Genomic DNA, 18,592 nt, shown 5'->3' with positions numbered 1-18,592 from the left:
GGTTTTTAAACTTTTCTGTGTCTGCGAGTGCCTGGCCATCAGCCTCTGTACCTATCTGACTGGGTATGTTTTTTTGACCAGCTTGTGGAAAGCTGAACATGGACTTTGTGCTGCAGTGGCTAAAAGGCACCCTGCTTCTTGATTCTAGAGTTGCCATGACAACCATCCTCTGAGAGCTACAAGCCCAGCTACTTTTACTAGGCCAGTAGTGCAAATGACTGCATTCCCAACTCTTCCTCCATCCTGTCCCACTGCCAGGAAATATTTTATACTTTCTTTCCCCTGGGGAGGGCAAGGGGGAGAAAGGGCCGACAGAGATGACGTCAAGACTGCTAGGGGATTGTTGGTATATAACCCGGCTGTCTGGTCCCACTTCTCCCCACAAACTCAAGTCTGACCTCATATATCATTTATGCCACAGGTCAGCTTTCTGGGCTCTAAATCAAATCAGGAATAAAGAAACAGTATGATCAAGGATACATTCTTACTCTCCCATTTTAGCACTGTGAGTCAGAAAAAATAATACATTGCCTTGGTGTTTCTGTTTCCTAGGGCGGGTGCTCCCTGATGGGGAGATAGGAATTTAGGCAGGAGCATCATTCTTTCTAGGCCACTGAGGCTTAGTTTACCCACCCAAACCTTCTTGGCCAAGTGACAAACACAGAGCCTGTCCCAGGCAGAGCCTGGATTGGAATCCAAGACTCCTGAAGTTTGGCAATTTGCAGCTGTGGTACAGAAGGTGGATGACCTACAGAGGAAGGTCTGTTGGGAGGGTAAATTTTAATCCTTTAAAAGTAGGAGTGATTAGAATCCCCAGGGGAAATGTGAATTGAACAAAGTAGGAGAAGGCGACAACAGAGAACAAGGTGCTTGGAGGGCATCACGGACTCAATGGACATGAGTTTGAGCAAGCTCCGGGACACGGTGAAGGACAGGGAAGACTGCAACCACGGGGTTGCAAAGAGTCGGACAAGACTGAGTGACTGAATAACAGCAAAGGGTCTAATTAGCTAAGGGTCTATCCAGCTGTCTATCCTATCATCCATCCATTCATCCATCCTCCATTCATCCCTGGACCACCAGGGAAGTTCCTTTTAATTCTATGTTTGATTACTGCTTCTACTGAAGTCTTGTTTCTTCATGAACAACACTGATATATTTTTGTAACTTGGCCTCCTCATTTAAATGATTATCTCTTGTAAAACATTTACTTGCTTGTCCTTGCAGTCTAGAATACCAACCCAAATTTACCTTTTATACCATTGGTGTATTATTCCATATGATTAGTTTTCCTCTTTGATGCTTCTAGTGCAGAACTGAAATATGTTCCTGCATTTTTATCCCTCCAAAATAATCCCATAGCTCTTCTAGCTCTCTTTCTGTCTCAGTCTGATTATTGTGGACTTCTGCCTATTTTACAGAAGGAATGGCATTTTTCTTTCTATTGAGGCTGAAGGTTTTGAAAAGGTTTCTTCTGGACATAGTCTTGAGTCTTCAGAATGGTGTTCTCTTTTCTTGTCCTGCAGTATATTTCCAGTCTGTCTCTTTTCTTTATGTATTCATCTTTGAATGAGAAGATTTATCCAGACCCAGTGATGGGGCAACTAACAGACTATATAGCTTGCCTTTGGAACTGTTAACTATCCCTTTGGGTGCTACTCGAATATCCTTCTTACTTCTACAGTTGGAAGGATGGCTGATTATTCTTCCCACTTCCTAGCTCCATTCCCACAGTTTAGTGACATCCAAGAAGTTTGACTCTGCTGGACTGAGGAGTGATTTTCTTCTATCTGCAATGTATTTGTGAGTCTATAACCCCAACTCTAACAAATGCCTCCAACAGACTTTTCTGGTCTCCCTCCATGGCTTTCAAAACTTTATGCCGACTGCACTCCACTTTTGGGATACAAAGGGTCCCTGGCAGGAACTTTCCCCACCATCTTCCACATCCTGTCCTATTGGTTGCTTGAGAGCTGCAGCCTGTAACAGGATAGGATAGCTTTTGTGGGATGTGTGTGTTGTCAATAAAATTGAACTCTGGGTGCCTCAAAAGATATCACTTCTGTGATGGTGGATAACTGGTCAGTTTTTTTTTAAATTTATGTATTCATTTTATTTTTGGCCACATAGAGTCTTTGTTGCTGCACGTGGGCTTTCTCTAGCTGCGGTGCATGGGCTTCTCATTGAGCGGTTTCTCTTATTGCGGAGCAAGGGCTCTAGGGCGCGAGGACTCAGCAGTGGCGGCTTAGTGTCCCCACTGCATGTGGAATCCTCCCAGACCAGGGTTTGAACCTATGCACCTGTACTGGCAGGTGGATTCTTCACCACTGGGCCACTAGGGAAGTCCCTAGCTGGTCAGTTTTAAGATTAGTCTAGTCTCTGAGTCAAGGAGCAGGAGTGTCAAAGAAATGAACTCTCTCCTTACCTTCAAAGAATCCAATCTCCTCTCTTTCATAAGGTAAAGCATGAATAGGTCACTCACTCTTTCTCACAAGCCAACCGTATCTGCTTCTGATATTGAGTTGATTCTGATATTGAGTTGTAATCAGTCCTACCTTTCTGAGGTTGTGGTGGGTGTTCCCCATTCCTTGTAAATAATTTTTGGTGGGAAATAGACACTACCGGAGGGACACTTGTATATTAGCTTTACACAATGTTTTTGAGGTTCAGTTCTCAGAATCTAGAGGCATCCGGGAGCCCTCTGGGTAAAGTCTTCCCTTGTGAGCTCCTTGTTTTATCCTACACCTGAATAATCAGAAGGTAGGGAAAAAAAGTGAGCAAAGACAGCTGCCGTTGATTTGGCGGCTCAGGCAGGAAAGCATCCACCTGCAGCACAGGAGACCCGGGTTCGATCCCTGGCTCGGGAAGATCCCCTGGAGAAGGGAATGGCTACGCACTCCAGAATTCTTGCCTGGAGAGTCCCATGGACAGAGGAACCTGGCGGGCTACAGTCCATAGGGTCACACGGTGTCAGACACGACTGAGCGACTGAGCACAGGGTTACACAGGATTGCTAGGAAAGCTTGTCCAAGTTTCCAGGGCTTTGGGTAAGGAAGAAGGAAGTATCTTCCTGTGTTTCCCATTCCAATGGGCAGGCCAGCACAGGCTGTGGAGTTTCAGACATGAGCTAGAGGTCAGGGAGTCTGCTATTTAAACTTTTCATAATATCTAGTGTGTTGTTGTTGGTTGCCCAAAGGCATTACACAATATTGGTAGTAATCATAGCAGTCAGAAACCTGGGAGACACGTACATTTTCCTATTTCATTTCCAGAATTTTCTTCAGCACAAGTACCTGAAGGAACACTTTCTCAGTGGCTCCCAGAGAAGAACATTTATAGACAGTGGAGGTGGGGGTGGGGGTGGGCAGCCAATGACACGACCGAGATTCCCAGTTGTTAGTGGCTGTTTCTCCAGAAAAGACTGTGTAAGAACAGTAATGAGGGGATCTTTTCTGAAATTAGGAAAGACACCAGGGCACGCTAACTGATTAAATCGTCCCAACACAAAATGATGGAATGCCTACTGCACACCTACTGCCTTCACTGAAGACACGCGAAGATCTCATTCTTACCAGGCCACACGGTAACCCACTCTCCTCCCTGAAAAGCATTACTTATCCCAGTCAGAGCAGGCCATGAATTAGACAACAATGGGGAGAACAGTGCAGGGGAGAAGGGGAAAAGATTGTTCCAGAAGATGTCTGTTGCTGTTTTTTAGTTGCCTCTGACTCTTTGTGACCCTATGGACTGCAGCCCATCAGGCTCTCTTGTCCTTCGCTATCTCCTGGAGTTTGCTCAAACTCATGTCCACATTAAGTTGGTGATGCCATCCAACCATCTCATCCTCTGCCACCTCCTTGTCCTCCTGCCCTCTATCTTTCCCAGCATCAGGGTCTTTCCCAATGATCCGGCTCTTCACATAATTTGGTCAAAGTATTGGAGCTTCAGCTTCAGCATCAGTCCTTTCGATGAATCTTCAGGGTTGATTTCCTTTAGGACTGACTGGTTTGTGTGAATGATCCCTAGAAAGAATGTCCCAGCCCCATGGCTAGTTTGTCACGTAGGATTGAGGGTCTGAGAAGGAGCCCTTTGGACAAGTAAACAGAGCAGTGCCAAACCAGGGAGGAGGGGCTGGGGGTGAAGGTGGTGCTTTTCTTAGAACTAAGAGGGGATTGCTGGGTAGAGGGGTGGCCAGACTTGGTATTACTGCTGAAAAGGCAGAGGAAATGGTGGTGAAGACAGATTTATTGCCTTCCCAGCTGTGCCTGAGGTTGTCTGTGAACCTTTGAGAATCATTCCCTGGGCTTCATGCAAGGTGCCCAGATGTTCTGATTTAGGCACACAGGGCCTTCCCCATTGACATTTTCCCATCCATTTTCTTCATGGGTCTTCCCAGGTCCTGTTTCTCTCCCTTCCCCCCACTCTCCACTATCTCCCCATCTCATTTTCTCCTCTTGCTCAACCAAGTTATTTCTATTTGCAAGACTTCTTTCCTGTTATCTCTTCTATTATCATTTCTCATGAGGCACTTTTCTGGACTTGACTGGTTTGGCCAAAGGATTCTACCCTTTCCCCCTGCTTTCCTTGGGGGCAAAGAGAAAACAAAAGAACCTCACCTACCGAGAGGAGCAGTGTTTTCTCCTGGTGAATTTGCTTATTAAACTGTGAGTCAGTAATCCATGGTGGCCATTTTTCTGTTTTGCAGGAGGGTCCAGGGCAGAGTGTGTCTGCCGATTCTGTTATATAGAGGACAAACGGCAGTCTTTGAACGGAGATAGTGCTGCACTTCACCATAGTCAGGTATCTTTGAGCACTTTAGATCCTGTGTGTTCTTTCATTCTCATCATGAACCTGGCAGGCAGGTCTTCTTAAGCTAGGGTTTTCAGCATAAGTATGTCCCAAATATTGCGCAAGACATGCTTGGGCTAAAATACTTTCTCATGATTTGAAATTCAAATTTAAATGCGCTTCCTGTCTTTTCATCTGCTAACTCTGGCAACAGTTCATTAAGTCCAAACTGCAGAGCAGGTAATGTGACTTGCTCGGGTGCTTGATCACGTTAGCTTCTTACTCCTGGTCTTCTCTATCTCCACTATTTGAGCAGTCCAAAGAGAGAAAAAAAGAAAAGAAATATTATGCAAAATGAATGAATATTCTCCAACCTTCTGCCCACGGACCATTTCATTAAACATTGTCAACTATTATCAGCAGCAACCTGGCAGCACGGAAACTCACTGGAGGGCGCAGTGATGATCTGATACTTTGGCTGAATCCCGAACCGGAGTTTTGACCTTTCTGAAAGGGACGTAGCAAAGCAGAAGCCCGGAGGCCTTGGCATCCACGGCCGTGAATAATTGCCCTGGCTTTGGCACCCACTGAATCTATGAACCAGGCTACCTCTGTTAATTCTTTCATGAGTTTTGTTTTCTTTGTTGAAAAGTTGAGAATGGGACTATTGACCTGCATTCTTCACAGGACCAGGTGATGCAGTACAACTCAGCAGCTGGTACTGGACGGACCTGGGTTCGAATCCCAGCCCTGCCACTTACCAGCTGTGTGACCTGGGGCAAGTTACTTAACCTCTCTGTGCCTTGGCTTTCTCACCTGTAAACTGGAGATAATGTGAGTGCAAAATAGACTGAAGACTGTGAGGTCTGGAGACAAGGTTTACTAGTGAACTCTTGCATTCAAACAAACACTGAATTGCTAACAACCTAATCAAATCCTCCATTAAGAGCATTGGTCACAGGGTATGAATGAATGCTTAGCTCTGTGCGAGGAACGACTAGGGATAGAGGGGAACAGAAAACCTGATTTATGCCCGGAAAGACCAACAATCCCGTGGGAGGAGACCAGTTGTACCTAGGTGAAACAAGACAACAAAATCAAGGGTGTGATGATTCAGTGCAAACTCAGGCAGAAGGCTCAGGAGGTGTGAGTAGCGACAATCGCATCTCATGCTTTTACCCTCATTGCCGTTTGCCTGGGGCATTCACAGACGTGTCAGGAGAAGCAACGGGCGGTCGGAATGTGGAGGGTCTGGACCTGGGAAGCTACTTAGAGGAGGGAGTTCTTTTAGTAGTCGTAGATTTGGATCGGAAGATGGCATTTCTGATAGGACGAATCCAAAATGGGAAGATGGGAAAGCTGGTGGCCCCCAGTGGATGGCAGAGGCGTTGAAGTGGGCCTACAGGAGGCTAATGCTGGGCCTTGGCACGTACCTCACCCTCAGGGAGCCACACAGCTGGCTTCTCGGTGTGCAGGACTTGGCTCATATTACCCCATCACATGTATCTTCCCTGGCCACCTGAAGCGGCTTGCAGCCCCTTGCCTGTTGATGTCGTATCACCCTGTTTTATCTTTTATCACACTTTATGTTTTATGGAATTATTCTATTTGTTACATTTGATTGCTTATTCTGCCTCCCCTAGCAGAATGAAAGCCTCATGAAAGCAAGAACATAGAACCCGTGGTGATGCTCAATGAATGTTTGTTGGATGAATGTACAAGCAGATAGAAAGATGGCTCAGAATTCTAGCTTAAGGAATTGGGATTTTATAGGAAGTTACGAGGACTTCAAATAAAACCTGTATCGAGGTACGTTCTATGTCCCCGGAAGGCCCTTTTTGTAACAGGAATCAGTGAGTGGTCCTTCCCTTTCCTCTTTGCTTAAAATGAGTCTGGAGAATGTGAGTTTCTGGGAGTGTCCACGGGTGAAGACGGGGTGGGTTGCGGAGCCATCAGTTTGCAGCTGTGTTAGGGCAGTGGTTCTTCCCCGAGCTTCCCATTAAAGCCCTGGGGAAATTAAAAAATTCCCAGTTCCCAGGCTGCACCCCTAAAATCCAGGTCTCTCAGAGTGGGGCCCAGGCTTTGCACTCTGGAAGCTTCCCTGGCAATTGCACTGTGCAGCCAAAAGTGGAAAACGCTGTGCTAGTGTGGGGCCCTAAATGGAAGCCTTAAAAAGAAGGGCTAGCTTTGCGGTTTAGAGCTAAGATGGTGCCTGGTGGAAGAGATGAGGGTGCGGCTTAAGTTGTTTGTCAAAATTTTTGATTGGCTCTCTTGATTTCCGTGCACGTGGACAGCGCGTTATCACCATAGACCCTGTCCTGATGTAAGCACGTGGTAATCTGACCTTTAACTTGATTGGTAGAACTATGGAAAGTCCCTAGCAAAACCCCCCTGCTTGCCTATATAAACCAGGAGCTTACGACAATAAAGCGGAACTGCTTAGACAGAACCCCTGTCGCGTGTGATTGTCTCTCGATGGCCGAGGGGCTGGGTTGGCGGACAGCAGGCTCACTTTTCCTTGGGACCCCTCAGCTCTGCTGAGGGAAGTTCCACTGCCTCTCTCTCTGCGGAGCACCCCCCGCATGCTAGATCCCACTCACGTCACTTACAAACTCAGGCAGGATCAACTAGCCTGTCTTACTCATATTAAGATGTCAAGTGGAAACCATAACTCTTCTTTTGATCTTCCTTACCGACACTCTGCCCAGAGGTGAAGTGCTGCCAGCTAGCTTCTTGGGTACATTTGTGTATTTGATAACCTGTTTGGAATTAGCCATACATTTCCGTCTGCTGGGGCAGGCCAGTCCTAGCCAGGACTCATATGTCCTCTGATGAAACATTATTTTGGGGACTGGTGGCTGGCAACCCCTGACCTGGCTTCTGTTCTGCTGGCCCCATTGGCTGGCTCAGTCCAGCCTCCGCTTTCTCTGCCCTTGTGGTGGCCACATGGTGCAACTTCTACTTGTCACGTCTTCAGCAATGCTGGGGGCCTGGGATGACTTAACAGGGTTAATATTCATTTCATGTCACATGGAAGATGCCAAGCTGACGTTGCAGCAAATCTCATGTCCCTACTCTCTCCAGCTGGCCCAGGTTGAAGGTCCTGGAGAAGGCCAGGTGACCTGAGGTCTCCCTCTGGGAAAGGGACTGTTGAAATGCCTTTAAACCTTCTTGGCCTTTGAGACCTGTTTGGTTGAGTGTCGTCCCTTCCCCCATCCTCTGTGTGCCAAGATCTATGTTAATCTTCCTGGGCTGCATAAGCCATGTGACCTCTGATGAAATCAAACATCTGGGCAGTTAATCTACAGACCTGCTTCTAATTGGACTAATTGGCATGGAATTGGTAGAGCTGTAGAGAAACCTGCTGCTCCTGACTGGGCTCTCAGTGCCAAACAAAAGAAGCAACTGGTCAGTCCTTCAGGCTGTGGATGCCCTGGAACAGTTGAAGACCCAGTTTGCTCAGTAGACAATTGTCTCCTTGCCTCTCTTCCCCTCCCCTTTCCCGTCTCTGCATCAACATGTGCTTCAGAATGTGATTTTCATGAATTGTGTCCCTGCATCTTGTTTTGGAAACAATCAGTGACTGCTGTAAACATAGCATTGAATGCCCCTGCTCTTTGGGTATCCTGAGATATATAGTGGCCACAGTGGCTAATTGATGGACAGTCCTTCATTTAACAAATGTATTGAATAAGCCCATTGTGAATAGATCTTTATTGAGCACCTACTATGTGTCAGAGATACAGTGTGGGAGGCAGGTAATGCTAAAAGACAAGCAGAACAAATAACTGAGTAACCAGAGATGAGATGATTTGGGATGACGATGAGTGCTACAGAGGTGGCACTGCGTAGAGAAGAGGGTGGAGGAAAAGAGTCAGTTCAGTTCAGTAGCTCAGTCGTGTCCGACTCTTTGTGAACCCGTGAATCGCAGCACATCAGGCCTCCCCGTCCATCACCAATTCCTGGAGTTCACTCAGACTCACGTCCATCGAGTCCATGATGCCATCCAGCCATCTCATCCTCGGTTGTCCCCTTCTCCTCCTGCCCCCAATCCCTCTCAGCATCAGAGTATTTTCCAGTGAGTCAACTCTTCGCATGAGGTGGCCAAAGTATTGGAGTTTCAGCTTTAGCATCATTCCTTCCAAAGAAATCCCAGGGCTGATCTCCTTCAGAATGGACTGGTTGGATCTCCTTGCAGTCCAAGGGACTCTCAAGAGTCTTCTCCAACACCACAGTTCGAGAGCATCAATTCTTTGGCACTCAGCCTTCTTCAGAGTCCAACTCTCACAGCCATACATGACCACAGGAAAAACCATAGCCTTGACTAGATGGACCTTAGTCAGAAAAGTAATGTCTCTGCTTTTGAAGATACTATCTAGGTTGGTCATAACTTTTCTTCCAAGGAGTAAGTGTCTTTTAATTTCATGGTTGCAGTCACCATCTGCAGTGATTTTGGAGCCCAGAAAAATAAAGTCTGACACTCTTTCCACTGTTTCTACATCTATTTGCCATGAAGTGATGGTACCGGATGCCATGATCTTCGTTTTCTGAATGTTGAGCTTTAAGCCAACTTTTTCACTCTCCACTTTCACTTTCATCAAGAGGCTTTTAGTTCCTCTTCACTTTCTGCCATAAGGGTGGTGTCATCTGCATATCTGAGGTTATTGATATTTCTCCTGGCACTCTTGATTCCAGCTTGTGTTTCTTCCAGTCCAGCATTTCTCATGATGTACTCTGCAGAGAAGTTAAATAAGCAGGGTAACAATATACAGCCTTGACGTACTCCTTTTCCTATTTGGAACCAGTCTGTTGTTCCATGTCCAGTTCTAACTGTTTCTTCCTGACCTGCATACAGATTTCTCAAGAGGCAGGTCAGGTGGTCTGTATTCCTATCTCTTTCAGAATTTTCCACAGTTTATTGTGGTCCACACAGTCAAAGGCTTTGGCAGTCAATAAAGCAGAAATAGATGTTTTTCTGGAACTCTCTTGCTTTTTCCATGATCCAGCAGATGTTGGCAATTTGATCTCTGGTTCCTCTGCCTTTTCTAAAACCAGCTTGAACATCAGGGAGTTCATGGTTCACGTATTGCTGAAGCCTGGCTTGGAGAATTTTGAGCATTACTTTACTAGCGTGTGAGATGAATACAATTGTGTGGTAGTTTGAGCATTCTTTGGCATTGCCCTTCTTTGGGATTGGAATGAAAACTGACCTTTTCCAGTCCTGTGGCCACAGCTGAGTTTTCCAAATTTGCTGGCATATTGAGTGCAGCACTTTCACAGCATCATCTTTCAGGATTTGAAATAGCTCAGCTGGAATTCCATCACCTCCACTAGCTTTGTTCGTAGCGATGCTTTCCAAGGCCCACTTGACTTCACATTCCAGGATGTCTGGCTCTAGGTGAGTGATCACATCGTCATGATTATCTGGGTCATGAAGATCTTTTTTGTACAGTTCTTCTGTGTATTCTTGCCACCTCTTCTTAATATCTTCTGCTTCTGTTAGGTCCAGACCGTTTCTGTCCTTTATCGAGCCCATCTTTGCATGAAATATTCCCTTGGTGTCTCTAATTTTCTTGAAGATATCTCTAGTCATTCCCATTCTGTTCTTTTCCTCTATTTCTTTGCATTGATCACTGAAGAAGGCTTTCTTATCTCTTCTTGCTATTCTTTGGAACTCTGCATTCAGATGCTTATATCTTTCCTTTTCTCCTTTGCTTTTCACTTCTCTTCTTTTCACAGCTATTTGTAAGGCCTCCCCAGACAGCCATTTTGCTTTTTTGCATTTCCTTTCCATGAGGATGGTCTTGATCCCTGTCTCCTGTACAATGTCACGAACCTCATTCCATAGTTCATCAGGCACTCTATCTATCAGATCTAGGCCCTTAAATCTATTTCTCACTTCCACTGTATAATCATAAGGGATTTGATTTAGGTGATACCTGAATGGTCTAGCGGTTTTCCCTACTTTCTTCAATTTGAGTCTGAATTTGGCAATAAGGAGTTCATGATCTGAGCCACAGTCTTGTTTTTGTTGACTGAATAGAGATTCTCCATCTTTGGCTGCAAAGAATATAATCAATCTGATTTCTGTGTTGACCATCTGGTGATGTTCATGTGTAGAGTCTTCTCTTGTGTTGTTGGAAGAGGGTGTTTGCTATGACCAGTGCATTTTCTTGGCAAAACTCTATTAGTCTTTGCCCTGCTTCATTCTGCATTCCAAGGCCAGATTTACCTGTTATTCTAGGTGTTTCTCGACTTCCTACTTTTGCATTCCAGTCCCCTATAATGAAAAGGACATCTTTTTTGGGTGTTAGTTCTAAAAGGTCTTGTAGGTCTTCATAAAACTGTTCAACTTCAGCTTCTTCAGCATTATTGGTTAGGGCATAGACTTGGATAACTGTGATATTGAATAGCATGCCTTGGAGACAAACAGAGATCATTCTGTCATTTTTGAGATTGCATCCAAGTACTGCATTTCGGACTCTTTTGTTGACCATGATGGCTACTCCATTTCTTCTGAGGGATTCCTGCCTGCAGTAGTAGATATAATGGTCATCTGAGTTAAATTCACCCATTCCAGTCCATTTTAGTTCGCTGATACCTAGAATGTCGATGTTCATTCTTGCCATCTCTTGTTTGACCACTTCCAATTTACCTTGATTCATGGACCTGACATTCCAGGTTCCTATGCAATGTTGCTCTTTACAGCATCGACCTTGCTTCTATCACCAGTCACATCCACAGCTGGGTATTGTTTTTGCTTTGGCTTCATCCCTTCATTCTTTCTGGAGTTATTTCTCCACTGATCTCCAGTAGCATATTGGGCACCTACTGACCTGGGGAGTTCCTCTTTCAGTATCCTATGATTTTGCCTTTTCATACTGTTCATGGGGTTCTCAAGGCAAGAATACTGAAGTGGTTTGCCGTTTCCTTCTCCAGTGGACCACATTCTGTCAGACCTCTCCACCATGACCTGCCCGTCTTGGGTTGCCCCATGGGCATGGCTTGGTTTCATTGAGTTAGACAAGGCTGTGAGACAAGCTCCTGATCAGGGCTTCCAAAGTGGCTCAGTGGTAAAGAAACTGCTTGCAGAGCAGGAGCCACAGGAGACATGGGTTTGACCCCTGAGTTGGAAAGATCCCCTGGAGGAGGGCATGGCAACCCACTCCAGTATTCTTGCCTAAAGAATCCCATGGACAGAAGAGCCTGGTAGGCTACAGACCACAGGGTCCCAAAGAGTCGGACACGACTGAAGTGACTTAGCATGCAAGCACATGTGATCAGGGCCGGCAGGGCGGTGAGAGATGTAGAGAACTGCTGTGTGGGTTGGGCCTGGAAGGCTGAGGAAGATGTGGTCCTTCATGTCATGGATCTCCTGGTCTAGTTGGGGATGTGGACAAAGAGAATGATGAAGAATAATACTTTAAGGGCTCTGATGGAATTGTGTAAAAGGGAGAGCTTAGGGGGGCCTGGCTACATGAAGGTGGGGCAGGCAAGGCAAGATGCTACAACAGAAAGGAAAAGTGGAAGTCAAAGGATAAAGTTGGGGGCCTTTCCTGGTGATCCAGTGGTTAAGATTTAACCTTCCAAGGCAGGGGATGCAAGTTCAGTACCTGGTTGGGGAGCGAAGATCCCACATGCTTCACGGCCAAAAAACCATGACATAAAAAACCACAACAGAAACAATACTGTAACAGATTTAATAAAGACTTTAAAAATGGTCCACATAAAAAAAATTCTTAAAACACACACACACACACACACACACACACACAGAGGATAAAGCTGGCGGAAAGGGGGAAGAAGGAAATTGTGCTAGGTGTTCATTTCTTTCCGGTAGTCATGTACGCGTGTGAGAGTTGGACCACAAAGAAGGCTGAGCACTGAAGAACTGATGCTTTTGAACTGTGGTGCTGGAGAAGACTCTTGAGAGTCTCTTGGACAGCAAGGAGATCAAACTAGTCAATCCTAAAGGAAATCAACCCTGAATATTCATTGGAAGGACTGATGGTGAAGCTGAAACTCCAATACTTTGGCCACCTGATGTGAAGAACTGACTCCTTGGGAAAAAACCCTGATGCTGGGAAAGATTGAAGGTAGGAGAAGAAGGGGCCAACAGAGGATGAGATGGTTGGATGGCATTACTGACTCAGTGGACTTAGTTAGAGCAAACTCCAGGAGATGGTGAGGGACAGAGAAGCCTGATGGGCTGCAGTCCATGGGGCTGCAGAGTTGGACATGACTTAGCAACTGAGCAACAACAACCAAGTCCCAGGCGTTGTTCACCCCTGGGGTTATAGGGTAGACATGAATATATAAACAAATGAGATAACTTTGGATGGTGACAACTGTTATGAAGTCAAAAATGCCATAAGGTTGAAGGAAGACTTTGGGTGTGTTTGGAGGGCAGTGATGGGAAGGACACTTATAGGGTAGCTGATGTAGGCCTCTGGAGGAGGAGACGTATGCTGAGATCAGATCACAGGATCGTCTGGGAGAAGGGGAGTTCTAGGTGGAGGAAACTACAAGTACAGAAGTCTGGAGGCAGGAGGAAGCCTGGCAAGTCTGAAGAACAGAAAAAAGGCCTGTGTAACTGATGCCTGGAGAATAAGGGGAAGGTGGGTCAGTTCTATAAGGAGTCAGAGATGAAGCAACCAGGGAAGCAGAAAACAGAGATATGAAGCCATTGTAGTGATTCAGATTAGAGAGGGTGGAGGCCTGACCTGGAGTGAGAGCTTTAGCGGTGGGAAAACATGGAAAAGCGACGATATTTTGAGTAATAGAACTATCACAATAGGACTTCTGATTCTTGGCCCTTGAGGACTGAGGGATGGAATGAATCAAAGATGATGTTGGCTTGAACAGCTGGGTAGTTGGGCGTGGTTACCAAGATAGGAAAGACCAGGAAGGGAACTGGTTTTGTGGGAGAAATCAAGATTTTTCTTCGGATGCCTTTCGTATGAGATGTTAGTTGGACATCCACCCCTGGAGAGGAAGCATAAAGGCTTGAGGTATAAGAGAAGCAGACCCTTCTGGGAACCTGGGATCAGTGTGGGGGAGAGCTGTGGTTAGGAGCGCTGCAGTGCTGGCTGTGGGATGAGACAGCCTGGAAGAGGGACGTGGCTGGAGGCAGGGAGACCACCGCAGTCTGTCTTGTTAGTCCAGGTGGGGAAAGGTGGGAGTCCTGAATCCATTTGGTAGTAGCAACCTAGATTCACTTCCTCATGCGATAGACTCCTTTGTAATTCCATCTCAGAAATCATGGCCATTTAGCGCAGAGGATGGGGTGACTTGGCTAGACAAAAATTCAGCAAGCATATAGGGAGCTTGTGTGATGGGTCCATCTCTTTGCTAAGGCTTTCTGATACTTTATCTCATTTAACCCTCACCGAGATCCTACTGGGTAGGTTTAGCTCCTCCGCATATGCATGAATCAAGTTGTTGCTGATGTTTTTGGTAGACTCAAAATGACACTGAATCAGTGACCTCTGAAGACATCTCTTGTTAGCAAGATGCCTTGTTTGTCCTGAAGGTGTATTGTTCTTGCCTATGGAGGCTCTTTTACCTCTGGTCCTTAAATAGGGAAGCTTCTGAACTGTTATCACCCCCATTTCATAGAAGAGGAAACTGAGTCTCAGGAGGGCAAGTGGCTTCCCAAAGCAGCACAGCCTGAGAATGGAGCCTCCATGGTCTTTCTCTCTCCTCAGCCCCTCCTTGCTCTTAATCACTGCACAGGGGGTTAGGTATCCAGAGAAAGAGAAGGCAGTGTTGATGCCTTGGAAGTCTCTGACCAGAAGAAAAGCATGTGTAATCATCATGGACAGATAAGTGCTTCAGAAGGAAGAAAAAGTATGTACCGTGTGGAAACCCTCTTGTCTGACACACTGGATAAGAGCAATAGGCCATTTTATTTAAGCGGAAAGCAAAGAATCATTACAATGAAACATACATAATTTTATTGTTCATAAAAAGCATTCAAATATACATTGATTTATTGAGAGGTTTTTCTTCACAGATGAGCTACTGATGGGCATCAGTGCTGTTCAGTCTTTTTATTTTAAATGCAACACACCTTGATCTTTCCAAAGTATTTGATTTAACTTTCATAGAAACAAGAAAATTGTTCTTTTTGAATTTATAGTTGATTGACTTCTTTGATAGTGAATTACATTATGTAGTTATAGTAGGGAGTACAATAGGTAAAGATAGGTTAGGGAGCAAATTTGGGGAACTCTTGCCATAGGCATGATCCACCAGAAGGGAGGGCTTCCTGCCCAGTGCTCTACCAGCCACCAGCCTTCAGAGCATCCAGGACCTCCACCAATAGACTCTATAGAGAGGATGTGGCAAATTGGTTAAGTGAGATTCAATTAAAAGATCTCCTGATAGAAATACATATAACAGTGCATATTTGTATGTACCAGACACTTGAAGTGAATGAAATCACTTCAGTTTGAAATGATTTTGCCTTCCTAATTTTTGTTTCTTCTGGCTCTACCATTTCCAAAGACTGGTTCTAATTTGAACTGGTTCAGTAGGATTTTAAAAACAACAACTTTGATTTTGTTTTCAGTGCAGTTAAAAAAAAATTAATATGTGGGTTGGGTTCAGAGTTCAGCCAGTTAGTGTGTCCATTTTGGTTTGTGAGTCATATTATCTTGGTCCACATTACTCACAGTGAGGAATGATTCAAAACCAGTGCTTTTTTCCTTCTAGCCCAGTGTCTAAAAATGCTTCAGGCCTCTTTTGTCCTGAGACATCCTTGTTCTAAGGAATTCTGAAGTTACATTTATCAGGGAACAAAAGTCGTTTACAGGAAGAGACTGGCATGAAAACCCACTGTCTTATGATTCTGACACTAAAGATGAGCTTTGTTTCTCTTTCCTTTGAGTTGTATCAGTATTGGCTGAACACATTTTTTTTTTTTTTTTTTTTGCCACACTACATGGTATGTGGGATCTTAGTTTCTCAACCAGGGATTGAACCCATGTCCCCTGCAGTTGAAGCATGGAGTCTTAACCACCGGACAATTGGGGAAGTCCCAGCTGAACACAGTTTGAACTCATTGAAAGTTGGTTACCTTAGGAACAGAAGACTTCTGGTTTAGTGTTTCTGGTTTAGTCACAAAGGAGCCTTGGAGCATTGTCTTCAGAACCTAAGGACAATTCCTTGGGTACCTGGTAGGGGAGGTCCAAGGCCCACTCTGCCATGACCTACCCTTTCTCCTGAGACCTGGGCACAAAGGCTGCCATTCGAAAGGGAGAGCCACTCAAACAGTGGCACACGCAGGCCACTGTGTGGTTTTCCTTGCTTCTTCCCATGGCTTCTTTTTCCAGGAACTTCCCTCCCAAAGAAAGGAAAGTTTGATAAAAGCAGAGTGAGTCCAATGCTGCCTGGGTGTGCAACCAGTGATTCTGAAAGATGCTAATTATGTGTCATTGTCTCACAATGTTTTCAAGATGTCAAAAGTCAGACGTCCCTGGTGGTCCAGTGGTTACGACTCTGCCGTTCCACTGCAGGGGAACAGGTTTGACCCCTGGTGGGGGAAGTTCTGCAGGCAGCGTTGTATGGCCAAAAAAAGAAAAAAAACTCAATGCCATTTCTATATGTTAACAACATACTTGTGGAAAGCACAAGTTTTAAAAACATGATACTGTTTATTATTTTTTAAAAATGTCAAATGTCTTCCTAGCATGAGCAACGTGGTACCGAATGAAAGCTGAAGATATGGTATGAACTTGTGTTTAGCTTAATGTGATTGCAGGTGGATTTATGTCTACGTCTACATCTACATCCATACCTATGCAGCTGTATTATCTATCTACATGTATGTATAAGTGGAGATACGATGCATACCTGAATTAGTATATGCACTTATGTTTCCAAACTCTGTCTACTGAGTGGGCCTGGAAGCAATGAGCACATCCTGTGCCCGGGCTTTGGTTTCTAATATCATTCTCCCATAAAAGGAACAGGATTTCCTGGCGAAATGGCAGATTGTAGGGCTGGGAAGGAAATATGCAAAATGAACATCGAGTATCATATAGTGTCAGAGATAAAAGAAATATTCAAGAAGCAAAGCAAGAGGGTATGTTCAAGGGACATAGGCGCAAACTGCAAGAGCTCCCAATAGACAAAGCTGAAACAATTTGAGCAACAAAATGAATAGTGTAGTCTTGAATTATAACCCAAAGTTGTTGTTGTTCAGTCACTACATTGTGTCCGACTCTGCCACCCCATGGACTGTATCCCAGCAGTCTCCTTTGTCCGTGGAATTCTCCAGGCAAGAATCCTGGAGTGGGTTGTCATTCCCTTCTCCAGGGCATCTTCCTGACCCAGGGATCAAACCTTGGTCTCCTGCCCTGCAGGCAGATTCTTTACCATCCAAGCCACCAGGGAAGCCCATCTTAGCTCACAAGTCGTGATGAATGTACCATATAAATGATATTTTTGGAAAACTGGGAGGATGATATACAGGAACTCTCTAATATAATTTTACTTTTCTGTAAACCTAAAACTTACAAAATAAACGGTTTGCTCTGGAACCCTCCTATCCCCCAGCCACTTTCCTTTCTCTTGACCCGATGTCTTTAAACATACTGGTCGTCACTCCGACTCCTGGTCACGTAAGAAATTGTAGTGACACAAACAGGCAGCCTTGACATCTGTCTGAGCTCAGTGTGGCAGTTCTCGCTGTCGGTATGGAGAGGCGAATACCATTTCCCAGCACTGTTGTTTCTTGGCTTATCCAGCTTCTGGGGGCTTATCTGAGGCATTTTTATTGGCTGTCGTGTGATCTGAGAAATAGTTAGTTTGCAGCCTGGAGGAGTCCTGGGCATCGCTCTTTCGCTGCTGAAGCAGCCAGACCCTGCACCACTGACACAGGCACACAGCGTCCTGATTGGGCTGACACCCTCCTGAAGGCAGCCTGGGCATCCCTTTCTGCTTTCGCCTCTATCTCCGTGTATGTGATAAAACCTCTGTCTCATCTTCTGGATCATTATTCTCATCTTTTTCTTCTTAATCTTTACTTTTACACACCCTCCTTAGATTTACAGGAATTGATTATATGACTATGTGGGGTGCCAAGAGGGGCAGAGCATAAATTTTTTTTAAGAATAAGAAGCTGGTAGAAGCATTTTGTCCAGGGGGGAGTCTCTTGATGGCCTCTCATCAAGGCCTCTCAACAAATAGCCTTTCGTAGGTAAAATAGATTACTTACAGTTCCAGGACCAGTCCATATGGCACCTCGGTGAATAGTAGTGGAAGGTGCCCTCTCTAGGCAGCTGCAGTCCTAGGGCTGGATTTCAGGTCCCAAACATTCCCTCTGTCAGGCAGCCTTGTTCAGTAGGCAACATACACAACCATTCACTGTGTCCCTAAAATGTAAGGTAGGTAGCAACCCATTGCCACGAGGGAAGAGGACAATCACTGTTCAGGATAATCCGTTCTTGTGTAGGTACCTGGGGACAGGGTATGAATTGTCTTGGGAGTCTTCTGGAAGAAATGGGATGGAAACTTACAACAAACGAAATGCTAGTGTTGTCTCCTGTTGGTTCATGGGAGCTAATTGTTAATTTTTCACAAATTTGATGAGCTGGTTGTTAATCACAGTCACTGTTAAAAATTATATTATGTAAAGCTACAATTAAATTGGGGCTTCCCTGGTGGCTCAGTGGTAAAGAATTTTCGCCTGCCAGTGCAGGAGACATGGGTCCAATCCCTGATCCAGGAAGATCTCCTGGAGAAAGAGATGGCAACCTACTCCAGTATTCTTGCCTGGGAAATCCCATGGACAGAGGAG

At 45.2% G+C, this 18,592-nt stretch overlaps 1 protein-coding gene across 2 annotated transcripts in view; it reads right to left on the bottom strand.

Moving 5' to 3' along the window:
* Window positions 1-14,721: 14,721 nt before the first annotated feature.
* The window catches only part of ANXA13 (annexin A13), a 67,259-nt gene continuing 63,388 nt past the window's right edge, over window positions 14,722-18,592 (bottom strand). Inside the window, exons 10-11 of one of the 2 annotated variants that reach the window (XM_060393680.1) lie at window positions 16,645-16,793; window positions 14,722-15,118 (exon numbers count right to left, since the gene is read on the bottom strand). In XM_060393680.1, the coding sequence (XP_060249663.1) occupies window positions 16,650-16,793 (144 nt within the window). In that variant the 3' untranslated portion in view covers window positions 14,722-15,118; window positions 16,645-16,649. Of the gene's footprint in view, window positions 16,794-18,592 lie in introns of both variants that reach the window. The other variant, XM_060393679.1, reaches the window with a different exon arrangement.

Source organism: Ovis aries, chromosome 9 (assembly GCF_016772045.2).
Source record: "Ovis aries strain OAR_USU_Benz2616 breed Rambouillet chromosome 9, ARS-UI_Ramb_v3.0, whole genome shotgun sequence".
NCBI lineage: Eukaryota > Metazoa > Chordata > Mammalia > Artiodactyla > Bovidae > Ovis > Ovis aries.
Note: the sequence above shows the minus strand (reverse complement) of the source record. Positions and strands in the feature narration are given on the sequence as shown.